General features: G+C 47.8%; 1 protein-coding gene and 1 pseudogene across 1 annotated transcript; both read right to left on the minus strand.

Annotated features, from left to right (window-relative positions):
• Window positions 1–17,813: 17,813 nt before the first annotated feature.
• Window positions 17,814–18,767, minus strand: LOC132662344 (olfactory receptor 2AT4-like; annotated as a pseudogene).
• Window positions 18,768–23,645: 4,878 nt separating this feature from the next.
• Window positions 23,646–24,617, minus strand: LOC132662343 (olfactory receptor 2AT4). The gene has a single exon (XM_060607819.2). It carries the CDS (start codon window positions 24,615–24,617, stop codon window positions 23,646–23,648), a length of 972 nt encoding a protein of 323 aa, XP_060463802.2.
• Window positions 24,618–26,450: the final 1,833 nt, after the last annotated feature.

A 26,450-nucleotide genomic window follows, 5' to 3' on the forward strand; every position in this document is an offset into this window, starting at 1 on the left:
AGATGGTCTTCCATACATTGTCTCTCATCCTCACAACCACCAGGGAAGCAAGACATTATTGTCCCCAGCCTACAGACAAGGAAACTGAGCCTTGGAAAGTTTAAATGATTGGGCACATATCTTAACTATAATTTCCTCTGTAAAAACTAGGATAATAAAAGTATCTCATAGGGTTGTTGTGAGGGTTAAGTGAGAAAATGTATTTAAACTTAGATAAAAATTCAAAAAGTGCCTGGCACATAGCAGATATTCAAAAAGTGGGATCTGTCGTGATTATTATGATTTTTCCCTGTAGTAATCATATTAGCCCATCCAGTGTGCACAGTGTGGTAGCAGTACTTTTCAAGCTTATGTGTGCATATGAATCACCTGGAGAAGTTAAAAAAGGCTCCTGCCCCCACCCCAAGAATCTAATTTGGTAGGTCTGGGATTGGGTCTGAGAATTTGCATTTATAACAAGCTCCCAAGTAATGCTGCAGGCCCACAGACTACTCTTTGATAACCTGTTTCAGTACTCACCTCTCCATCCATTGTCCCACCTGCCTCCTACTCACACCCTTACCAGCTCCATGATGTAGGAGGAACATACAATGCTACTAATGTCCATGTGGAGCCAACTTTTACTTCCCAAATAGTGTCTAACTTGGTTCTTTAGCCTGCCAGTGAGCTGTATTTTTCCTGGGTCAGGAATTTAGCTTTCCCATGGCATGATAATTTCCTGGGATTCCTATTGATTTTCTTGCCAAGTCTCATGGAGATTAAAGGTGACACCAGAGCTTGGGCACGGACCTAGGCCTGCTGGCGCAGGGTGCTTTTTCCATCTGTAAAGCAGATTTGCAAGACTCCTATACTTAGCCAAGTACTGGGGAAGAAGAAAAAGAGGCCTTGCATTAGTTGGGTGGCTGAGGACTCAGCTCTGTGAAGATGAACTTGTTATACATGCAGAGGTGAGAGTGAGGGTCACAATTAAGCCTGGAGAGTTGCCAAGCTAGAGCTTGCTGAACTCTATTAGTATGAGGGTCCAATGTGAAATTCAGGGGATAAGGGAATAGGGCTACATGGTACCCATCAAGCAGACAGTAATGACCCTATGTGTGGTCTAGATGGTCATTTTCTGTCCTAGGTGGCCATGCTGTGTGTGGCCATAGGCAAAGGTCCTCCTTATTGTCTCCTGATAACCTCTCCTTAGCTCCTTCCCCTCAAGGGCCTTAGTCCCAGATCTCTTTGGATTGAGATACTGGAAAATGGTCAGGAAGTTCTAGTGCCCTTTTTGCTACTCTATGTGCCTGATTTGAAGCTGAGATTTCTGTATTGAAACTGAAAGATGGTTATAGGCCATGGAGTTTGGGTTAAGGCCGAGTCCTATGAGCTTTGAGGGGAGGGTACAATGTCCATTTGTTCACCATATTATTCCATCCCCTGGCATAGTACTCAATAAAAATCTGTTGAATGAATGAATGGCCATTCCACACTGAATCCTCCAAAATTGAGAACTCAGAGGTGGATATTAGGATATGACACCCTCACCTTTCCTGACCTCACTCCTTTGGTTTGAGACTTGATGGCATATAAATGACCCAGAAGATGGTCCCTGGTAGCCCAAGTTATAGCGAACCCTGTATTCAAGGAGGTGCTATTAAGAAGATCCTAGGCTGGGGCTGAGGAACACCTTCTTTGTCATTCCAGTAATCCAGGTTTGCTCCACGGTCTATGTTGTTACTGGAAAACCTTTCCTAGAGCCTGATCTGAAGACTGTCATCTGCTGTGTTGTCAAGCATTGAGAGATGCTTGGGTGAGCGCACTTGGCCTAGAGCCTTGAAAGTTGAGAGTAATGCTCCCTCCCAAGGTCAGCGTGATGGTAGCAGGAATCAGTGAGAGAAGACCTAAAGCAGAAGCCGAATCTTGAAGCCAGAGTCAGGTGTGGCAACTGCCTTCCATCTCTCATGGGAAGGTCTCCTCTTGCTGGAAAGTAAGTTTCCTTATAACACTCAGGAGGATAGGGGTGGGGCTCGCAGGTAGGGTTCCATGTTTGCTTTCCAGGCCAGTGAGTAACCCAGTGCTTCCAAAATTGTGAGTGGAGGAGACAGGCCTTCATATTAAGCCCAAAGTCAGAAGGTAGGGCAGATCCTCCCTCATCAGACCTCCCTGAACCCTATGGAGCCTGACAAAAAGGTCAGGCTGCAGAAACACTTATACATTCTTAGGAGCTGAGGCTGATCCCACCAGCTAGGGACAGACGAGTTCCAGGTTCAGGAGCTCAGGTAGGTGATATGTTTGGGCAAGGCTGCTGCTTTTCATGTATCATACAAAAGTGCCTGGCCAGGAGGCAAGTGGGGCCCCAAATCCACCAGCATGGAGCTCCCCAAGCCATGTACCTGTAAGGCAGCAAATGCCTTTTTTCTAATTAGTACTGGGTAGACCATAGAAACCCCTGGGTTTGGGTGTCTGAGGATAAGAATGACTTCCTCAGATCTCTGGACTGAGGAGCCCATACCTGGCATCTCTGGGAGGTGCTGGGACCAAGAGTTGCCTCTCCTCCTTGCCATGTTTGAGAGAGGGTGACCTGGGCCTGGGATATGGTTGCTCTGTATCCAGACAATTCTCAAAAGGGGCCTGTGTACTTGGCAGTGGGACCTCTGGCCTTTGGGTAAGGATTAGTAAAAGACTTTGTGAAAGGACTTGGCGGGAGAGAGGGTAACACTTAAATGACATTTAGGAGAATGTAATTCATTGAATAGAAACTTACGGAACAGAGCAAAATGATAGGAAATTAGGGTTATGCCGGGAATCAAGAGGAAGCTTGGAGCAGCAGTAAAGTCTCTTAGTCTTCTTTCTTTTTTTAGCTCTCACTCCTTCCCTCTTCCTTCCTTTCTTCCTTCTTTTTGTTCTGTTTTGTTTAAACTAGCTGTGTGAGACCTTGGGCAATTCATTAAACTTGTTGAGCCTGCATTTCCTCTCTGTCAAGTGGGCACAATAACATGAACCTCAGGTTGTTGAGAGGATTCAGAGTGTGTCTATGTGATGCAATGGGACAGGGATGGGCAAGCTTGTCCTCTCCATCCCTCCCTTGTTCCCCTCTTGTATTCATCTCTGGGTGGTGCCAGTGGGCCTGAGGCAGTTTTTCAGAGAGTCTAGAGCCGTAAGGCGTCCCTCTTGTATTGAGGGAACCATGCTGACCCACGGAGGAAGCCTGGCTACTGGCAACTGGGAGGGTTGGTGCTGGTGAAGGCAGTAGCCCCCACCATGTCCTGTCAGGCTGTCCAGTCAGTCTTCTCCACTCCTCTGGGGTGGGAGAGATTACCTGCTTTGTATAAAAGAAGAAATAGAAGCTTAGACTTGTGCAGGTACGGTGTTGAAGGTCACAGAGCAAGTGATGGAACTGAGGCTGGAACCAGGTTTTCTGGTCCAGAGACTCTCTGGAGTCAGCAGCCCACTTTTCTTGCACTTTGGTAACCCCAGGAACTATCCAGGTTTGGGTTGAGAACAGTTCCCCACACACAGAATGACAGTCCTGAGTGGGGGCTAAGAGAGAAAGTTGAGGAGCAGGGATCTCTGTGAGTTTGCCTCACCTTCTCCTGGTCTCCTGGGCCTGACCCTTGCTCAAAGTCCTGCTGGAACAAGATCCAGGTGGTCAAACCTTTACTGAGGCCCTGCCCAAGACAGGTACATCAGTGCAATTGTTTAGTTTAATGCTCCCCATGGCCCTGTGAGACTGGCATCACTACCCCACATTTAGATGAGAAAAGTGAGGCTCAGGGAGTGGGTGGCAGTGATTTGCCCAAGGTCATACAAAGTCGGGCTTACCTCAGCCTGAGTGCTCTCAGACCAGGGTTTCACCTGAAGCCCTGTGGCACTGCCAACATCGTCCACCAGGTGGCAATCTTCCCCCAACTTGCCGTGGGCTACAGACAACCATAAGCCTGTGGTTGGCAATCCCAGCAGTCTCTTCCTGGTCTGTCAAAACTGCTCTGAAGCACCACTTAGTACCTGTTGTTCCCAAGGGGAAACTGATGCCTGAGAGGGGCCATGGCTTTCCAGAGAAGGACGTCCTGTGTGTGTGCCTGAGCACAGGATCCACCTCACTCCAGTTCCATTTGAGACTGATGAACCTGATGACCTGTCTGTTGTTAGCTGAGAGATAGTGGCCATGATTTCCTTGGCACTTGTCTACCCCCTGTGTTGTCAAGGCCTCGCTCAGTGGTGGCAGTTGAGTTGTCCTTTGACTCTGTCAGAGGTCCAAGGCCCAGTCTCTTCTGTAGGTGGGGTCGCCCTTACTTGGCTTAAGGCTGTCTGTACAGCCCAACGTATACATGCCCTATTCCAACCTGTGTACCCTTTGTTTGGAACACGGGAATTTCTGTGATCTTCTTCCATGCCTGCCTACAGTCAGAAAGAACTAGGAGGGGGTCCTCTGAATCCTACCTGGAACACCACCTTCCCCCGCTCAGTGGGATTCCTGCCATAGGATCACTCTACCAGAAACTTCGTTCCAGTCTCTGTGCCGCTTGGTGGCAGTCCCAAGGTGGGCCTGTGGGTTCCCAGCTCAGCAAGCTTCCTGCCTGGGTAAGGGAGGGAGGTTCACCTCTAGCAGGCAGGCCCAGTTACCCTGAGGAGCTCTGGAATAGTCCCCATTCTCCATCATGACAGTAACTTCTCCACAGGAACAGAGCACTCCTCACAGGGCTACACTGATGTCCCCCCCCACCCCCACTCTGTTTTCCCTCCTAAGTCCTCCATGTGTCTCTTTACAGTCTCTTTACAGTCTCCATGGAGTGTGGTCTTAGAGCCTCCTGTCTTCAGCTGGGGGCCTCCTCTGCAATCCCACAAGTCTGAGACCTCAGGGGAAGTCCTGCTCTACACCCTGTCAAGGAAAGGTCATGGCAGTTCCCTTTGCAAACACTGAAAAGGTTTCAGTTTGAAGTGAGGGAGACTGGGGGCTCCACGAAGGCAGGGACCTGCGTTTGAGTTCTGTGCTGTCAGCACCCATCACAGGGCCTGCGTGGAGCAGGCCTGGAGTAGGTTTCTCCTGTGAGTGAGGGGCCCTGAGGTGACCCCCCCCCCCCCCATATTAGGTTGCGTCACCTCTCAGAGCAGGATGCGTCACCTCCCTCTGTAGTCCCCACATTCCTCCGTGCAGGAAGTGGGAGGATGGGGAACAGAACAAAGATTTATGGAGGCAACACCACACAGCTGTGACTTCAGGGTTTCCATGCTTCTCTCATTTTCATGCCTCCTTGGTGATTTTTGCTAAATCCATGTATTCTTAATATTTTTCTTTAGCATATTTTGTGTACATGCCTAATTTCACTATCTCCTAAGTAATAGTACTCATGAAATCAAAGGTTTGATATGTTTTATTTTTTCCTAATACACCCTAAAATAAATATGTAGCTATTAAAAAAAATTAGCAGAAACCACCGACAAACACCTATGTGCCACCAGTGAGGTATGTACCAAACTTGGGATGTTCGTTTTTCAGAAAACCCTATGAGGTCAGTAATGTCATTTCTGGTTTCACAGGTGAAGAAATAGAAACTCCGAGAGGTGAACTGCCTTGGCCAAGGTCACACAGAGTCTTCCCATCTTGACCCCTCTGCTTACAGATAGGGGAGGGGAAGGGAGGATGTGTGCTTAGGGGGGATCTGCAGTGAAGGGGGATGGGGGGCATCTCCCAATGAGAAATGACAAAGATGGAGAAGATGGGAAGAAGTGGGGGCAGGACTCCACATCAGAAAGGCAAATGACCTGAGTCTTGATGTCCTATGCACAGTAATGGCCATGAAAATAGCTGCAGATTTGCCTGCATTTGTGTGACCAAGATTTATTGTGCCAGCAGCTCCGGTAATTGGATGATGAAAGCACTGCAGCTGGGACTGCTGGCTGGAGATTAATTATTAGGGAGGAGGGGGAGTGGCTGGGATGACGCCTGGCCTGGTGGTGGTTATCTGTAACCCCCTGCAAGAGTAGGCAGCCAGACCTCAGCAAGCCGGTGGACCCCTCCCCACTCAGCTGATACCCAGAGAGGGAGACCACTGGCCCAGAGAATAGCTATTCCATGTTTCATGGCAGAGTGGGGTGGGAGCTCCTTGGGAGGAAGCCAATTCCTGGGAAGGACCAGCAGCTATAGTAGCAGGAAGAGCCTGGGCTTGGAGTCAGGAGGTCAGAGGGGTAATTCCAACTTTGTCACTTTCTGGCTTTGTAGCCTTGGAAAGGTGGCGATATCTTTGAGCCTCAGTTTCCCTAGCTGTAAAATGGGGAGGATGGTGCTGACTTTACTAGGAAGTTGTGAGGATCTAAGGAGATTATTGAGCCCTCTGTAGACCCGGGACCCACTCTGGGGAAGCTTTTATGCTCACCCTCACTGCTCAGGTCTGGCCCTTGTCCCCCCTGTCTGAGTCCTGCATGCCCCTTCTTATCCTCCCAGAGCCCTAAACCTTGGTGCCCAGCCACTGTGGGCACTTTCTGCATGAACATCAAGGGTCCCCAGTGGGATGGGGATACCCAAGAGGGACTAGGAGTTGGGGGATCCTAAGAAGAGACCCTGAGGGGAAGGCAGGTTTGGGGAATGAATGGATCAGTCCTGAGTCCAACCACTTCTTGCAGCTAGGAGAGCCTCTTGCTGGCATCTGATTCTGCTCCCACTTAATAGGGCTATGGCTGAGCTTTCAAGGATTTATCATCCCCCTCTCTCAGGAGCAACAGGGTCTGAGGGTAAGAGCTGGGGATGAAGAGAAGCAGCCCTGGTTCACTTGGGGCAGAAGAAGTGGGCTCTGGAGGAAGAATGCTCTTGGATTCTAACTCTAGCTCTGCCACTTACCCAGCTAGCTGTGTCCAACTTTTGCCTGCACGTGACCTTTCATGTCTACAAGCAACTCCATGGTTTATCCCTCTGGTCCACCTGGAGTCTTTACTTCTTACTGCCAGATTCTCCCACCCTTCCCAATTCATATGCATGACAGAGGGAATCTGGCCATGATCAGGAGGTCACAAGGCCCTCATAGATCTGTGGTGTGGGTACAGGCCTCTGGACGGCCATACCTCTTAGCAGATGAGGGTTGAGGTTGGATGCGTACAAAGGGCCCCCACAGGGTGCCTGGCACATGGTAGGTTCTTGGAAGAGTTTGAAACTCAGAAATCCCCCTCACACCACAGACCTTTCTCCTGGCCCCTTCCCTTTGCTTTCACCCTCATGGAGGCCTCCAACCTTGGATTCTCTCACCCCTGCAACTTTTCTTGACCTCCCTCTCCTCCTCTCCCAGCCAGCCTGGACTTGGGATGGGGTGATTGTCCCATCCAGAGCCTTTTCGGTGCCCTGCACTCCCCACCCCCCATCCCAGCAAACCTTCTTCTGCTTAAAGTTCCAGACTCCAGTTCTGCCCTCTTTCCCAGACCTCCTGCCAAGACCTATGTAACTGGGAAGGGAGTAGATGACAACTAGAAGTATTCACTGAGCACCTCTACATGCCTGGCCCTGTGCTCGGTGCTCTACCCATTTGTGTGATGAACCCTTCAGAGTTCCCCTTGGGTCAAAGCTTTGTCCAGATGGAAATACTGTGGTTTGTCATGATGAGAGGAAGTGAAGCCATGAGGCAAGCTGTTGGTGTGAGCTCAGCATCATGAATCCCTTCCAAGTGGCATTTCCATAGGCCACTCGGTATTTCCCACCTTCTCTCTGGCTTTACAAGATGAGTTAGCTAACAGCTAGTTTTTACTGACTACTAACAGCTAACTTTCATCAAGCACTTTATATGTGCCAGGCACTGATCTAAGCACTTTGCATGTACCAGTTCATTGGATCTTCATTATAACTCTATGGGATAGGCTCTGTCAATATCCCTGTTTCCAAAACAAGGACCTGATACCTCTGCATCATGTTAAGTAACTTAACCACAGTCACATCATTCTGGTGGAGTCAGGTTTTACAGTTAGGACTTCTCACTGGTGACCCCAAGCTCTTGACCCTTTGCTATAGCATAGTAGCCATAGAGCTGCCCCCACTGCAGTTCAAGGCCCTGGAGCCCATTTTCTGCCTGTTTCCTCCAGAAGTTCCCATCAATCACCACCCTTCGGTCCCCCAGACATCTTTAAGTTCTCTATCTCCTCCTTAAGTACTCAACATGTTTGTGACTTTCCCATGCCAGCAACTCCCCCATCCCTGGTTCTGCTGTGGATACTCCTCTTTCTCTCCTGGTCATCACAGCCCATTTTCTGGAGTTTCTCCACCTGCTGTCCACACTTCCTCAGCCCTCTTCAAACTGACTTACCCTCCTCCCACTCTGCCCTAAGCATAGGGAGACGGTGCCCTCACCTTTCCAGAGGAAAAAATGTGTACCCATCAACAGCTGAAAGAAACCATCAATCAAACATGCAAATTGTAAAACGTGTTACAGATCTAGTACTTCTACAACAAAGTCGTCCTCAAAATTAAAGACAGGAGCAAAGGCAAACACTGAAGACTTTGGTAAAACCCATCTGATGATGGCACTTGGGCCGAGTCTTCTCCATCATGCGGGAGTTCTGCCCTCTGCTCACATGGGCTCTAATGTCAGAGCCGCCAACATGGCATCCAAGTGTAGAGGCAACAGACCAATACTCGCGCTGTCCCATTTTACTGCATACATGCAGTTCTTACTCTTCTTGGCTCATGTGGCTTCTTTCTTGGTAACTATGATTATTGGAAAACAGTCAAGATAAGTCTCCTTTTCTTCTTGGTGGTTTTGCTGTTATCATACCTCCTTAATGGTCTTTAGGCATTTCTCAGCTGTTCCTCCTAAAATCTTTATAATCCATTTCTCAGCTCTTCCTCCTATAATCTTTCTTCTTTCCTTCACATCTCTCCTCTGTCTCTCTTCTTTTTTAAAAAAACTTTTTTGGGTGACCTGGGTGGCTCAGTTGGTTAAGCGTCTGATTCTTTTTTTTTTTTTTAACATATTTTTTTAGTGTTTATTTACTTTGAGACAGAGAGAGACAGAGCTTGAGTGGGTGAGGGGCAGAGAGAGAGAGGGAGACACAGAATCCAAAGCAGGGTCCAGGCTCTGAGCTGTCATCACAGAGCCCAACACAGGGCTTGAACTCGTCAACTTCGGGATCATGACCTGAGCAGAAGTCAGACGCTCAACCCACTGAGCCACCCAGGCACCCCAAGCGTCTGATTCCTGATTTCAGCTCAGGTCATGATCTCACAGTTTGTGAGTTCGAGCCCCATGTTAGGCTCTGTGCTGATAGCACAGAACCTGCTTGGGATTCTTTCCCTCTTTCTCTCTCTCTCTCTCTGTCCCTCCCCTACTCATGCGCGCTCTCTCTCTCTCTCTCTCTCTCTCTCTCAAAATAAATATATAAACCTTTAAAAAATACATTTTTTATGTTTATTTTGAGAGACAGAGGTACAGAGCATGAGTGGGGGAGGGACAGAGGGAGGGAGACACAGGATCCAAAGCAGGCTCCAGGTTCTGAGCTATCAGCACAGAGCCTGATGTGGGGCTCGAACCCACAAACCATGAGATCATGGCCCCATCCAAAGTCAGATGCTTTACTGACTGAGTCACCCAGGCACCCCTCTGTCTCTCTTCCTAAAGCTTTCCTTTCATCATCTGGCTCAGGATTTCTGGGAAAGGTTGGATAGGAGCCGCTAGTGTGCCAGCCTCAAAAGATGTCCCCGGGCCTAATGCAGAGTGAGAATTCAGAGTCCTGGGTAGGAAGTGTATAGACCTCTAAACCATTCAGTAACATGTGTCCATGAAGACTCCATTGCCAAGGTTCCCAATGACTGCTGTATGGAGCTTCTCTGCTGCACTGCTGTCTGCCCAGCCCAAGCCCAGTTTTTAGCTCTCATTTTACCAATCATTTGCTCCTTGAAGCAATTCCATTCCTCAGGGGCTGACATCACTTTGCACCACACTGATTCCTTATCTATCTTCCTGCTGCTCATCCTCTAAGGACTGGAATTCTCCTAAGTTCCAGCCTTGATCTTCCGTCCATTGTATACACACCCTCTAATGACCTAATCCACTCACACAACTATGACTACCCTTTTGTCAGCCACTCCTTGGCCAGAAGCATGCATAGCCTCCATGAGTGCTGTCCTTTGCTTTCCACATCCAAGCAACTGCAGAAATCAGATGGATCCTATGCTCTCTTTGACTCTCTGGAAACTGTAGAGCACAGTTGAAAGAGTATGGGGCTTTAGGGTTGAACAGACCTGGGTTGAAATCCTGCCTCTGCCACATCCTGGCTACGTGACTCTTAATTTACCCAAGGCTTAATTTCCTAACCTACAAAGTGGGGATAATAGCCGACTTTGAAGAGTTGTTTTGAGGATTAGAAACACTGATGTAAATACTTACGCTGTGCCCATCCCGTAGTAACACTTACTGGCAGGATTCATCAGAATGATGGTAGTGATTATTGTCATTTCTGGATTCACATTATTGCTCTAATCTAGGGCCTTGTCTTCTCTCTCCTGGACCACTGATCTCATCAGCTTCGTCACAGAACTCCCTGCCTTCATTCTCCATCACCACCCCCAAATCTGCTTTTCTGACAATAGGTGTAGAGATTTTTCTAAAATGCAGATCTTATCATGACATGTACCTGCTTAAAACTCTTCTGGTCCCCTATTCCATCTATACCGTGTCCCATCCACACTCAGAGGCCTCTGAGCACACATTGGTTACTCACCCCCTTCTGCCATGTTTTATTCAACTAGTTCCTTCTGCTTCTGCCCGAATGTCTCCTGCCCCTCCCTTTCCGCACTCCCTGCTTGACATATCCTTACCCTTCATGCCCAGTGCCAATGCCTCCTACCCTTCCATGGGAATGTCTGTTTTACTTGGAGTTGACTGCCTGCTCCTGGAAGGCAGGGGTCAGGTCTGATTCTGCTCTGTGGCCCCTGCTTGCCTGCACAGGGCCTGCCATAGAGAAGGGCCTCACAGAATGTCTTCAGACACTTGCCCAAGGTCACATAGTAGGTCAGCAGCAGGGCCCAGGCTTGAACCTCAGTCCCTTGTCTTCCTTCCCAGGACTCTGCACTACAGCAGTCACTTTGCCCCAGCAGAGAGCAGCCCAGGGCTGGTGGCTTGGGTGGGGGACCTCCCCACGTGAGGGCAGCAGGCGACCTGAGGACATCACACACCCCATCTTGGTGCTGCACCCGATCCTGATAAGTGGCGAAGGATAAAATTATCTACAGCCCACGTCCTGTATCTCCCCATCCGACATGGACTAGAGATAAAAAATGAACGGCACAAAATCCAATCTTCCTTGGCGCAGAGGCTGGCAGGGGTGCAGGGGGTGGGGCTGGCGGCCCAAGCGGCAGCTCTCACACAGCACATCTCATATTTATTGGCTCATAATTGAAGGCAGCCTGGAGATGTCCTAGAATTGGCCCCCGGCAAGACAGATGGGGGCACAATGATGGCTGAGGGAGAGAGGCAGGACATAGACATCCTCACGGGATTGCAGCTATGGAGGGGAGGGGTGAGAAGGGGGAGGCCGCTGGCTATCTGCCTTGGGGGGGGGGATTGGGGAGGTGGGGGGGTTGGGGGGGTGGGGGTGGGGTCTCGCCCCTGCTCTAGGGCCTGTTTCTGCCACCTAGTTGGGATGACCTTGGGTCAGACCCTTCCTTCTCTGGACCCATCATTTCAGGCTTCTGCATTTCATTACCAGAGAATGGAAGAGCTGCCCTGGGATTTGGGGAAATCCAGGCTACTAACTTGCTGTGTGGCTTTAGGTGAATCTCTACTTGTTGGGCTTTGTGCTTTCTCCTAGTAAAGATAAGGGGATGCCTCTGTCTTCCATGTGAAGACTCAGGGGTTTGGGGTGACCTACAAGTAGCCAAGTCATGCATTTTCGCAACAGCACTGGAAGGCTCCCTGTTGTGGGAAGGCAAAGAAATAGGAAATGTTGCCAAGTGGTAAGAATCAGTCTTGGCTCCCAAATGCTTGTGGGAATGGTCCAAATTCCCAGGCTTGGTATTCAAGGCTCTGTGAAACCTGTGTAGCCCTACCTCTATTTTTTTGTGGAGAAAGGGTTTGGGGCTGGGGGCCAGGATTCCTGAGTTCTAGACCAGTCTCACCACTATCTTGCTGTGTGACTATCAGCAGGGCTTTGACCATCCTCAGGTCTCATTTTCCCTATCTGCTTCTATATGTGATCTATGAGTTAACTAAGGTCTCTGAGTCCAGGGCCAGTCAGTGACTAAGTTCTGCCATCTCTCCCTCTAACTGTCCCAATCCACCCTCCCTCCTCCTAATGTGGCTACTACCTCACCCCATAGTAAGAAAAAGAGTAAGTAAGGAAGAAAAAGTACTTCCTTTTTTCTCCTGGACCAATGCAGGAACCTCTTTGCTGATGTCCCAGTTCCTGCCCACCCTTCTCCATACTCTGGTCAGAGTGACCCTTCTAAAGCACATATCTAACCCTGTGCCAAACCCTTCTTCAGCTTCCTTGACATTTGGGATCCTCCATGACCTGGCCCCATCTTATCCTCCTGTCCCCCACCTATCTGCACCTTTAAGGCTGACCTCTTCCCTTGTCTCTTCGGTGCCTTTGCTCAAACTGTTCTTCCAGACCTTTCCCCTACTTTCTCTTCAGTTCTGTCACCAGGCCTTCCCCAACTGGCCCCTGCTCCAGCCTCTCCAGAACTTCTGGAGTTCCAAGCCCCACAGGTGACCTGTTCCACGGAGTCCCTACAGCCTGAGGTGTGAATGACACTGCCACTTCTCCCTCTTGCTGCTGACAACCAGAGAATGTCTGAGCCACAGGGGGCCCAGAGGTGACCTCCTATAATCCCCCTTTGTACAGATGGAGAAACAGAGGCCCAGAAAGGGGCAGTGACCACATAGCAAGTCAGTGTAGAGCCAGGGCTAGGGCTCCTCCAGTGCCTGCCGTCTGGGGTGGGGACACAGGGCTGGAGCAGAACTGGGAAAAAGACAAAACACTCTGGGGGATTGGGTGAAAGGGACATCCTGGCCAACCCACCTCTCCCCTAGTGGTTAGGGTGAGCTCAGCAGGAAAGCATCAAGGATGGGGAGGCTCTTGTTGACTGAGTTTCTCACTGGGCCCCCTGATGGTTCTGTCACATCAGGGGTTGCAGGTCTCAATGCTTTACTTGACTGAGGCACAGGTTAGGTAGGGTAGGATTGCCCAGTTGCCCCAGAATGTTAGGACCAGACCTGACACCAGAATCTAGGGCCCCAGGCGATCACCCAGCATACCATGTTCCTGCCCTGTGGCGGTGAGTACTTGGACACTGGAAGGGGCTCAGCTTCCTGCCCCAGCTGTTCCAATATCATGTCCATCTCTGGTTAAGACTTTTTCTACCAGTTGTAGCCACCCATTCAGTAAAATGAGCTCCTTGGCTGGATGGCAGGGACACTTGGTCCTCGCCCTTGCAGCTCATAGGCCTGGAGACAGGAGACAGCAACTCTTGAAGGGAGAGAAGATGAGGCTAAATCATTGGAGTGGTGGTGGATGGAAATGGAGGGAAGGATGCCAGAGAGGTAGAATTGGCAAGAGGACATGTGGTGCCCAGGGGTGATGGTGGCCAGACCTGAGCTTAGGATACACATTCTATTGGGTTGTTTCTCAGACCCACAGGGCCCTGTTCAGGAATGAGTCCTGATGAGAAAGACTGGTCCCTACTAGGGGAAAGGCTGAGAGAGTACAGGTCCCTTTCCATATTTCAGGGGACCATTGTCTCAGGGCTGAAGGCACTGCTTTGGATGAAAGGCTATTTAATGCAGGCTCAATGTGATGGTCACATTAAGTGGTGCCATAAGGGAGCTTTTCCAGGTGTGAGGTTATTAGTTTCCTAGATGTAATTTCATAGGAGGAATATGGCCCAAATGAATCCTCATCAATCTAGCAACTGAAACAGCCTATTTAAGACCCAAAATCACATGTTACTTCCATAGCATGTCTGTCAGTGACACCATAAACCCCGCGTTCATTCCACAGATAATCACAGAGCCCTGTGGGCGAGGCTCCGTACCAGGCTCTGGGAATCCACAACCCTTGCTTGCATTTTCTTTAGTTTTTATGGTTTCATTTTTGCACTCAATTCTTTAACTCACCTAGGGTTTATTTTGGCATATGGTACAGGGTGAGGCTCTGAAATGATTTTCCTACAATGTGAATTGTAATCTATGTTAGAATCTTCACGAGTGATTCAACAGAGTACTGGCCCCATCAGATGCTCAGGAGTGAACAAGGTCTGTAGTCTAAAAAGTGTAGGAACTGCTGCATCCTCATAACCTTCTCAGAGATTCACAGAGGATATGAACATAGTAAAGGCTCTGAGGAGTCCTGCACTTAAAGAAATCTTTATGTCTTGTTTCCTCATTTTATTTGACTACAGAAGCCATTTGTCAGTAACAGCTACAAACACAATGCAGAACATCCGCTTTGGACTAAAGATGATGGTAAGACAAAACTAAGTCGGAGGCCTCCTCTGCCTCAGATGCAGCATCTGTCTACTCACTTATGGACCTGGGGCTGTGGTCAGAAGCACACAACCAGCTCTGCTCCAGGCCCTCAGCACTAAGAGCTCTTCCAGGAGCCACAAACCCTGGGTGCCTCAGGGAGGGCCAAGTGGCCTGGCACTGGGCTAAAACTTTACTGAAGAGCATTAGCTCTGGGCCTTGAAGGACGAGCAGAAGTGCATGATAGAAGTAGATCTTGTCAGGGCAAGACCTCCAGCAGTGACAACCTGCCAGGCAGACCCTGCCTCCAGAACCGTGGGATGGAAAGAGCAGTATGAGCAGAGATGCCCATGGGGAGCCTTTAACGTGGGACAAAGTGGGCGTGAGCATGCATCCAGAACAGGGGAGGGGAAGAGGTCCTTACCATTCACTTTCCAAGTTCAGGGTCTGCTTTGATAAGTAAGGGTCTCCTAGGGCCTTATTACAATAGTCAGTCCAGACCACACATGTGATCACGTCCCAAGGCTTCTCTTTCCTCAGGGAGTCTGCAAAGTTCCTTTCCTGTCTGGAACAAATAACTGGGGAGTTGGAGTGGAGCAAGAGGAGAATGTGGGGAACCGAATTCCTAGGGATTAATTAGGGCCCTACAATGAGATCCGTTTCCCCTCTGGAGGCCAATTAGGGCATCTGGAAGGTTGGGAGAGGAAAGGTAGGTATGTGTCTATGTACTAGTGGGAGGCCCATCCATCCTGTGTTGGGCTGGGTCCCTCTGGGGGAGACCAGGTCTCAGAGGCACCCTGTCCACTTACAGGAAAAGTACAAGTGCAAAGATAATCATAGAACAGTTTTCAGCATCTATGAGCAGGAATTTAGTGTTGCACTGTATGAAGTGCATTATCATCATTGCAGAAATCCCCCTCACCTTTGTAGTATTGTCCTACACTGAACATTCAGTAGGGGCCGGACCCTAGGCTAGGCTTTTATATTCATGAGCCACCAGCAATGCACGTAGGTTCCAATCTTTCCACATCCTCACAAACATTTGCCATTTTCTGTGTGTGTGTGTGTGTGTGTGTGTGTGTGTGTGTGTGTGTGTGTGTTTAAATAATACCCATCCTAATTTGTGTGAAGTGGTTTCTCATTTTGGTTTTGATTTGCAGTTTCCCTAATAACTAGTGATGTTGAGTGTCTTTCCATGGGCTTATTTGCTATTTATATATCTTCTTGGAGAAATGCCTGTTTAATTGCTTGGCCCATCTTTGAATTGTGTTGTTCATTTTTGTTAAGTTGTAAGAGTTCTTTATATATTCCTGATACTACTCCCTTGTCAAATATATGCTTTGCAAACATTTTCTTCCATTCTGGGCATTGTCTTTCCCCTTTCTTGATAGTGCCCTTTGTTGCACTTAAGTTGAAACTATTGTTTTAATTGGGAGATACAGAGATTGTGCCACGTGGCAGGTGAGGCTACAGGTGGAAAACATTGTTATTGTTATTGTTATTGTTATTGTTATTGTTATTGTTTCATGTCTACTCCTGAAAAATGTTTAGGAGGAACCACAGGGACAGAGTGAGTGGGGTAGAACTAGCCTAGGATTCTGTAGCATCTTGACCCACCCCCTGTGTGATTCATTCATTGTTCCATCTAGGAGGGGAAGTGAAGATGACAAGATGTCATGAGGCTCTTCCAGGGACACAGGAAACCAAAGCACTGAATTTAAACTGAATTTGGTACAAGAAGAGCAGTCAGACAAGACAGAACTTCAGTAGTGAAGTGGTGATACTTGTGGAGTTGTTTACCAGGCGGTAGTGGAGTAAGGAGGGGGAAAAAAAATCCTTTCCATGTCCTTAGGTTAAATTCTAAGAGCTTACGGAACTCAGAGGCAAGGCAACTTACTAAGTTGTCTTTTTTATACCTCGAAGATGGCGGTCCCAAGAAGTCTGGACACCAAGTTCAAGGACTGAGGGAAAGAAGCGCTGCAGATTGAACACAGTTTGAATAGAAGAATGTGAGCCCTGAATCCAGTTGCCCAGGGCCAGGAAACTGAAGACTGAAACAGGAGACTGAAAACCCTTTCTGACTGTAGCAGGATCTCCAAGACTGCCAAACACAGAGTCCAGGAACAAACCATACCCTTTGCTGACCTGCATCACCAATTGAATTCCCAGCTGCACTGGGTTTTATGCAACAGGAAAATGGTTAAAGTTGGTGCCATGAGTGTCAGAAACTTGAATCCCGGAAACTGGAACAAGAATATCTGTGCTGAGCCAGAGATGAGGGTATCTGTCACCTGGGTCCCCCAGACACTTTCACTGTATGGTCTGCATGTCCCTGGCTGGACAAGCCTGACAGGTCTTTGTGAGACAATTTGACATAGGGGAAGGAAATGAGGAGCCTGGACTGGCTGTTAAGGCCAGAAAGAGGAAGACATGGGACTGTATTTTGAGAAAGAGTAAAGGTCGTGGACACAGCATACTAACAATAAGGTCACACTTCTCTACTTAGCTCCCCATTGTTGTGGAACGGCTGAGAAATAAAAGGACTGTCATGCTTTGATGCTCACACAGGTCTGGGAAGGAATACCCTTGCTTTAGCATCAGCTAGAGGAAGGACACACTCTACTTTTCTGACAGGAATGTCTACATACCAGAGGTAAACTTCCTGTGTGACTCATGTTGAAATATTTGTAGCAGCAGTGAACTTTCAGGCAACAAAGATTGAGATGGTAGCAGGTTCAGACTTTCTCCTGAAGGGGCTTTCTAAGTTGCTACCATAGCAGAGAGGGCAAGGATGATTCACACTATCGGTCAGCAGTCCCGGGGAAAGTTAGAAATATGAATAGATAGAAAGAGATAAAAGGGGAAAGACTGAAGTTCTTGCTAGTCAAATGCTTGAAATCTCTGAGATTCAAAATTGTTTGAACTAATGGAAATGTGACCACAATTATTTTCATAGTCTTATGAGATTGGGACTCACAACATAAAAATTGAGTAGAAAAATCTAAGGGTGCCTGGGTGGCTCAGTCAGTTAAGCGTCCAACTTTGGCTCAGGTCATGATCTCGCAGTTCATGAGTTCAAGCCCTGCTTTGGGCTCTGTGCTAGCAGATCAGAGCCTAGAGCCTGCTTCAGATTCTGTGTCTCCCTCTCTCTGACCCCACCCCACTCATGCTCCACCTCTCTCTCTCTCTCTCAAAAATAAATTAACATTTAAAAAACTTTTTAATTGAATAGAAAAAGCCTATACATTTTATCTGTGAATTAAGGAAAGAAAATCATTATATTATTACAATGGAGGAGGAACAATTAAGACTGTATTTTGAGAATTATTGTTCTATCTGGCTATCTGAATTGTCTACTTTTCCCTCTATTGGTATTGACATCTGTGAGTAGAGTCAGGGTTCCCCAGCATTCTTTGGGTCCTGGGGACATTCCATTCTGGTGATGGCTGCTTTGACATCCTTGTTCCTCAGCGTATAGATGAGAGGGTTGAGGACAGGTGTGAGAATAGCATATACCACATTGCCCATGCTGTGGAATTCAAGTGGCAGGTCAGCCCTGTAGGTCACATGGGCTATGGTGATGGATGAGTAGTAGGTGCCAACCACCAGGAGGTGGGAGCTGTAGGTGGAGAAGGCTTTTGAGCGTCCTTCTCGGGAGCGTCCTTCTCTGGAGGCCAGGATGTGGGCATAGGAGAGAAGCACCAGCACAAGGGGCAGGAAGGATACTGCCATGGCAATGCAGAAGCCCATGAGAGTCTGGGGCTGAGCAGGAGGCCTAGACCACAGCCAGGTGGTCACAGAAGCAGTGATAGATGTGAGCAATGTTGTCAAAAGCCATGTGGGAAGTCTGCACCACCACTGGGGTGGGCCGGAGGAGGGCAGTGAGCAGACACAGGCTGCCAGTGCAGCATTGGTCTGTGGAGTCATGAGGACAGGGTAGTGCAGTGGGTGGCAGACAGCCACATAGCGGTCATAGGCCATGACCACCAGGATGAAGGCTTCTGAGTAGGAGAAGCTATAGAAGAGGTATAGCTGCAGGAAGCAGGCAGGGAAGCTGAGGAAGCAGTCCCCCAGTAAGAGGAGGGACAGTATCTTGGAGATGGTGGTTGTGGTGAAAAGGATGCGCAAGGCTGAGAGGTTGATCAGGAAGAAGTATATGGGCATGTGGAGGCTGGGATCTGCCACCACAGCCACCAGGATCAGGGCATTTCCCAGCAGGATGAGTAAGTAGAGTAGGAGAAAGACAAAGAAGATAGGAAGAAAGAAAGATTTGGGTAGAGAGGGAATTCCCACCAGGTAGAAGATGGTTGAGGAGTCCTCTGATCCATTATAGGCTCTAGTCTCCATGGTGGGTTAATCTGGATGCCAAGGAAGTGGGTAGGGGAAACATCTGGGAACCAGGCATATCTGGAAACCAGAACAATCAGTGATTCTGGAATGATAATTATGTGATGGTTACTATATAATTAAGGAAAACCTCTTTTCTTTTATAGTAAAGTATGGAAAAATATCTACAATGTACAAAACCATGTGTTACATGCTGGGTATATAGTAGACAGTTGAATAAGACAGAGACAGTCTCCAATGTCATAGAGCTAATTCTAGTGGTAGAGAGAGACATTAAGCAATGAATCACACAATTATTTAATGTTTATTTATTTTTGAGGGGGGGAGAGAGAGAGAGAGAGAGAGAGAAGGGGAGGGGCAGAGAGAGATGGAGACACAGAATCCGAAGCAGGCTCCAGGCTCTGAGCTGTTGACACAGAGCCTGACTCAGGGCTCAAACTCACAGACCATGAGATCATGACCTGAGCTGAAGTTGGATGCTTAATCCACTGAGCCACCCAGGCGCCCCTGAATAACAATTTAATTATAGTTGGGTTAAGTGTTATGGAAGAACTGGTTCTCTTTCCCATGTCCCATATCATCCTTTTTGGGGATAACAGATCTCTTAAACCATGTCCCTAAGCTCCTTTTTTCTTTTGGCATTTGCTTTTTTGATGTTTATTTTATTGTTTATTTTTTTCTGAGAGAGAGAGAGAGAGAGAGAGAGAGAGAGAACACAAGTGGGGGAGGGGCAGAGAGAGAGGGAGAGACAGAATTCGAAGCAGGCTCCAGGCTCTGAGCTGTCAGCACAGAGCCCCACGTGGGGCTCAAACTCACAAACCATGAGATCCTGACCTGAGCCGAAGTCGGACACTTAACCAACTGGGCCACCCAGGCGCCCCAGCATTTGCTTTAAGTTTTTAAAAAGTAACATCTTTGGGGCACCTGCATGACTCAGTTGGCTGAGTGTCTGACTCGTGATTTCAGCTCAGGTCATGATCTCATGATTCGTGGGATCAAGTCCTGAGTCAGGCTCTGTGCTGAGCCTGCTTAGGATTCTCTCTCTCTCTCTCTCTCTCTCTCTCTGCCCCTCCCCTCCCTTTCTCTCTCTCTCTCTCCCTCTCTCTCCTGCAAAATAAATAAATAAACTGTTAAATTAATTAATTAATTAATTAAAAATAAAAAGTGACATCTTTGTTACCAAGTTGCTAGGGAGAACTGATTTCTCCAAGGTTTATAGCAACATGCTGTCTTCCCACCATAATTACTAACCAGGGAATCGCTCCTTTCTTTCTCAGCCGCTTGGTGCAGTGGTTCTGCCTGTCTCCATATCCTGTCTCTGGGTGTGGGGCTCTTTGTTAGGTTACAGTGAAGGGAAATGCTGAAAATGCTCTTGATGGGAAGAATCATTCCTGAGTCGGAACAGATAGTGGATTCTCCCGCAATTGGGCAGCAACAAAGAATCCAAGACAATATCTGTGTGACTCCATTGAACTTACCTTCCCACTGGCTGCCTCAGCTCAGCAGGTGCTCCTGTTTAACCATTGCATACCCCCTGCCCCCTGCCCCCCACCCAGCAGGCTGACTCGTGCCTGGGCAGAAGTTGTCATGTGCCCTGGGAGGCATTGTCCATAAAAAGAAACTGGTTTGCAGTAGCAGCTCAAAGGAAAAAAGAATCCCTTTCAGAGGAATCAGAAGGGAATGTTTTCAAGCCACAGATCTGGGGGGTTGAGCTAAAAGAAATACTGATTCACCCTCCACTTTGGACTAAGTGACCCTGAGAAATCCATGTTGATAACTGGTATTCCTGTCTGGTTGATCCTGGTGACTCCATGAGTGGTGTCCCCATGATTTTTCTGGAGTCACTTCTAAATTCTCTCTCTTCTTAAAACACCTCTTTAATGTTTATTTATTTTTTGAGGGACAGAGAGAGACAGAGCATGAGCAGAGGAGGGGCAGAGAGACAGGGAGACACAGAATCCGAAGCAGGCTCCAGGCTCTGAGCTGTTAGCACAGAGCCTGACGACATGGGGCTCAAACTCTTGAACCATGAGATCATGACCTGAACTGAAGGGAAGACGCTTAACCGACTGAACCACCCAGATGCCCCTCTTCTTAAAACACCTCTCATGCGTAAGACCACCAATATAAAAACTGGAAAAAACACTTTTATTTTCAAGTCCCACCACTTCCCCCCACAGGCCAGAGACTGAGCACAGAAAGGGCAGGGGCTTTCCCAGGTGCCACAGGCAAGTTGCAAAGCCCCCACCAGAGCTCAGGCCTTTGTTTCCCAAAACAGGGCTCTTTCTTCTATGCCTTGTTTCCTGGAGATCCAGAAGTTCAACTTTTCAGAGGGAGAAAAATACTAGGACTAAGGTTTTCTATTTCCCTTTTTGTTTTTTTTTTCATTGATAACAGATAAATCTATATTTCATATTTTTAAATGTTTACTTTATTTTTGAGAGAGAGAAAGAGAGAAAGAGCGTGCAAGTAAGGGAGAGGCAGAAAGAGGGGGACAGGGGATCCGAAGCAGGCTCCTGCGTTAACAGCAGAGAGCTTGATGCAGGGCTCAAACCCATGAACTGTGAGATCATGACCTGATCGCGACGCTTAACCAACTGAACCACCCAAGCACTCTATATTTCAAATTTTTATCTGAGTTCTATATGGTGAGTGCTAAATCAAGACCTGGTATCTGTCAATTCAAAGCCGCCTTTGAAATGTTCCAGAAGTCAGACCCAAGGATCTAGCAAAAGAGTGAAAATTCTTTGTCCCAAATTGAGAGGGCTATCCCTTGATATCTAACCCCATCCTGAGATGATAGCCCACTGGGATTTTCTCAGACCCAAATGGATGTAAACCACATTGTCCTGGGCACCTTTGTCCTCAGGCAGCTGTGGCTGACAGTCCCAGATGAGGCAGAGTAGGGCATCAGAGAGGTAGGAACACAGAGAGCCAAGGCCAGAGGGGTCCTAAGGGGCCATTAACTCCAGCCGTTTTCTCTTCCCTCCTCTGCTCCACCGCTGTGCAAATTGAAGCACAGATGCTATGACCTGGGAGGACAGGTGGCACTTGGCTTCTCACTGCCACGCGGAGCTGGACTGTCCAACAGGCACACCAGGCAGGTGCTGGGTCACCACCTGGCACCACCAGGGGCACCAACAATCATTTCTGAAAGAATTTCGCTTTTGGCATTTCAAAGCATCGTTCAACTAGCCCATCCTAGGAAATATCCAAGTTTGACTGGACCCTCTTACACTTAAGTTAAAGGTTAGGGTCCTTGTTTTACTCTGAATTGCACAGTATATCTGAGTGTTGCAGTCGTGTGCTCAGGGCCCAAAAATTGCTGTTTCTCAGGCAGGGCACAGAACTTGCCCTGGCAGGTGCTCCCTGTCTGCATTGTCCACCAGCCAGTTACAGAGAAGGACAAAAAAATCAGTCACTGGAACACATAACCTGATGCCACACTCATGTATATCTTCTCCTCTCATCATCCAAGCCTGCTAGGGAGTGGCTATGCCCTTCAGCCAGCGAGAATCTGAGAGTCCATTCAAGGCCACGGCTGGGGAGAGTGAGAGCAGAAGGTGTTCTGGAGCCAGCCTGCTGCAAAAGACTGAGCCCTACCTGGCAACCAAGAGTGCTAGCTCCTGGACCAGCTCTGCCACCCGCCTGCTATGACTTTGGGCCCCTGAGCCTTGGTTTTCTCATCTGGACAGTGACGGCTTTGGAGAAAAATATCTCTGGGGGGTTTCCAATTCAATGAGCCCTCTTCTGAGGGTCCCTTCTGTGGTTGGCCGATCAGATGGCACAATGGCCCATGCCCCAAAAGGAGAGATCAGGGACTATCTTGCCTCATGAGCACCTGTTGCCAGCTGGGTTCTTTCCCTTCATCTTATCACATGGACCTTAGTGGTCAAGTGTGAGTCAGAAAGGACCTGATTCCAATCCTAGCTCCTACTTCTAGCAGTGTGACCTTAGGCAAGTCACTTCCCCTTCCTAGAGCTCATTTTCCTCACCTGTGACCTCCTGGATTGTTGTGATGCTTACAGAAAGAATGCTCAAACATCACTTACACAAGCCTAGAACATGTTGGGCTCAGGACTTGCTAGTGTGTCCAGTGGTGACTGCTATCATCAGCCTTGCTTTCCTGTGGGAAAGCCTTGGTCAAGATTATTTGAATCCCACCCATTAAGTGCACCCCCTTGCCCAGCTCCGCCAGGATATGTGGTCCAAGTTCCCACAGCCTACATGTGCATAGTCAACCTGGATCCTGGTTGCCTGTGTCTAGTGTCTTCTTGATTCCTGGTCCTCCTTTATAGGCTCTGGACTACCTACCCTGTTTCCCTACCCCAGCATTCTCTGCCTGTCTTGGAGCACTTTATCCCTAGCCCTACTCACCTGTTAAACCTGGTCCACACTTGTGCTCCTGTGGTGTCTCCATACAAGGCCTTGTTGGGAGGTGAGCCATGGTCCACTAAACCCTCAGCTTTTTGCTTCTAGGCAGGTCTCTTAGGGTGCTTCCCCTCAAGATGGTACTCCTGTTGGCACTGCACCCACCACCCTGCAGAGATCAATTCCCTGGCATCTCTTAGAACATATATAAGGGAGGGTAGGATTTGTTCCTAGACTTTGCTGATAATGAGAAGAGCATCATTAACAGTCCTGAAGGACTCAGCACTTTATTCCAATGGTGTAGACTTTATTTTCATTAAAAGTTTGACTGAAATCCATGGATGGATCATCTTGTCTACCTGACTTTGCCTGTTGGAAGTGTCTGTTCAGTTGCATTCTCTTTTACTATTCTGTATGCATTAATTTATTTATTCAGCAGTATTTACTGAGTTCCTAATCTGTTCTGGGCACTGTTATTTGGTGTCCTGAGGGCAGAATTAGCTGCATCTAAAGCTCAAGGGCTCTTATCCCAGACTGGGTCTTGAGACATGTGATTTTGGTAATGGCTGCCTTGACATCCTTGTTTCTCAGAGTGTAAATGAGAGGGTTGAGGATTGGTGTGAGAATAGAATATGCTACGTTGCCCATGATGTGGAAGTCGAGTGGCAAGTCAGCCCTGTAGGCCACATAGGCTATGGCGATGGATGAATAGTAGGTGCCAACCACCAGGAGGTGGGAGCTGCAGGTGGAGAAGGCTTTTGAGCGTCCTTCTCGGGAGCTGATGCGAAGCACCGAGGCCAGGATGTGAGCATAGGAAAGAAGAACCAGGAGAAGGGGCAGGAAGGATACCACCATAGCAATACAGAAGCCCATGAGGGTCTGGGGCATGGTGTCAGAGCAGGAAGCCTGAACCAGAGCTAAATGATCACAGAAACAATGGTAGATCTGAGCAATGTTGTTATATGCCATCTGGGAGGTCTTGACTACTGCTGGGATGGGCAGGAGGAGGGCGGTAAGCCAGGCACAGGCTGCCAGTGAAGCATTGGTCTGTGGGGTCATGTGGACAGGGTAGTGCAGTGGGCGGCAGATAGCCACATAGCGGTCATAGGCCATGACCACCAAGATGAAGGCTTCTGAACATGTGAAGCCTTGGAAGAGGTACATTTGCAATAAGCAAGCAGGGAAGCTGAGGAAGTGGTCTCCAAGCAGGAATAAGGACAGCATCTTGGGGACAGTGGTTGTGGTGAAGAGAATGTCCAGAGTAGAGAGATTGATCAGGAAGAAGTACATGGGCTTGTGGAGGCTGGGCTCTGCCACCACAGCCACCAGGATCAGGGCATTTCCCATAAGGATGAGAAGATAGAAGAGGAGGAAAATAAAAAACATAGGGAGGAAGAAGGTCTCTGGCAAAGAGGGGATTCCCACCAGATAGAAGACTGGTGATCCATCCACTGATCCGTTACAAGTTGTGACCTCCATAGCAAGTCAGATCTGGATTTCTGGGGGATAGGCAGCTGGAACATCTGGACAATGGAATATCTGGAAATCATAGAAACAAAAGATTCTGGAATGAGATTTTATAATGTTAATATAAATGTTTATATGTATAGATAGATAATATAATCACAATTATTTACAACCAACTCTAGAAGACTAATGGTAGGCTGTGGTGTTGATTTCTACCATGTGAATCCAAAATTCCTACCTTTATTCTTTGGACAAATATTAATTACTACTTAACTAATAACCTACCAAATGGAAATCATTACGCTTATGTTCAGGTGATACAGTGGTGAAAGTATAGAAGGCAGGCAAAATTCCTACCTTCTTAGAGTTTACATTTTACTGGGAAAGTCGGATCTAAACAGTTGATTATTGAATTATAATTGTGAAAAGTACTTGGAAAGATTTCTTCTGACCTTCATCTTAGGTTCCATGTTGTTTGGTTTGGGATGTCAGATCTCCCAAATCAAGTCCTTAAGTTTGTGTTTCTTCTTTTGCACTCACTCAAAGTTCTACCATCTTGCTTTGTAAGGGCTGCTTTCTCCAAGCTTTCTGCAACATGCTGCTGCTCACATACTTATTAAACCTATTTCTTGCTTGTATGCCTTGACCAGTGGTTCTTCCATATACCTCTTTAGCTATGTGTCTGGACCTCTACTCCTGTATAGGATATAATAGCTCGTAAAAGCCCAACACTTGTGCTGCAACAACTAGGAAAACCTGGATAAATTACACAAATCACACTTTTTTAAAAATAATAAGTTAGAGAAACATCGCTACAATAAGGACGAGATGAATAGAACTCCAGGGAGGAGGGCCCCTCCAAGTGAACGGTCAATCGCCAGCTCTTTTCTTCTCTGGGAATATTTGATCTGGGGACCATTGTGCAGCTTGGACTTGGCCCAGGCAGAGGGACGCAGATGAGAGAAGGAAAGGTCAGCAATGCTTTTTGGCAATCAAAAATTTAAAGCACTCTCTAAATGCATAACAAGTTTTCCCTGTGTGTGGGACAGCTTCTGAATTTGGGGGCCATACAAAAGAGGCTAGGAAGCTAGACTGAAGGCTTCTAAAAGACAAATCTCACAATGCTTAAGAGGTTAGAGAGAAAGACCCTCCATTAAATATACAATAGTCTTACCTTAAAACATTTTCAAAATTTTTGAAGCTGTGTGTTTGTGTCTGTCTGTGTGTGTGTGTGTGTGTGTGTGTGTGTGTGTGTGTTGAGAAGGTGGGTGGTAAGCTTGCTAAAGACATAAGTTCAAAACCTCCAAAGGATAGGAACAGATCTTCCACAATCTTTAAGGGCTGAGGAGACAGAGACCAGCCAAGCTATCAACCCAAGGCCCAGGAGAACCAAAGTTAGACTAAATCTTATGAAAACTAAAACCAAGCCTAATTCAAGCCTTGATTAGCTCAAGGTGATCAGCCCTTACCCTGTTTCCTAACAAAGGGAGAGGGGTGCCTGGGTGGCTCAGTCAGTTAAGCAGCTGACTTCAGCTCAGGTCATGATTTCACAGATCATGAGTTCAAGCCCTGTGTCAGGCTCTGTGCTGACATCTTGGAGCCTGGAGCCTGCTTAGATTCTGTGTCTCCCTCTCTGTCTTCTGTCTCTCCCCCACTCACACTCTGTCTCTCTCAGAAAATAAACAAATATTTAAAAAATTAAAATAAATAAATAAAAGCAAGGGAAAAATTGATCTGGTGAAAGATATCATTGAGGGCCTCTATGAACCTATTATAAACATGTTCATCCCATAATAAAAAAATTGTTAGACATGCAAAAAGGCAGGAAAATGTGACCAACAATCA

The sequence above is a fragment of the Panthera onca genome, chromosome D1, assembly GCF_046562875.1.
Source record: "Panthera onca isolate mPanOnc1 chromosome D1, mPanOnc1 haplotype 2, whole genome shotgun sequence".
NCBI lineage: Eukaryota > Metazoa > Chordata > Mammalia > Carnivora > Felidae > Panthera > Panthera onca.

Bases quoted from the DNA above. Each gene is read 5' to 3' on its own strand.
- LOC132662343 (XM_060607819.2), bottom strand. From the start codon at position 24,617: ATGGAGGTCACAACTTGTAACGGATCAGTGGATGGATCACCAGTCTTC.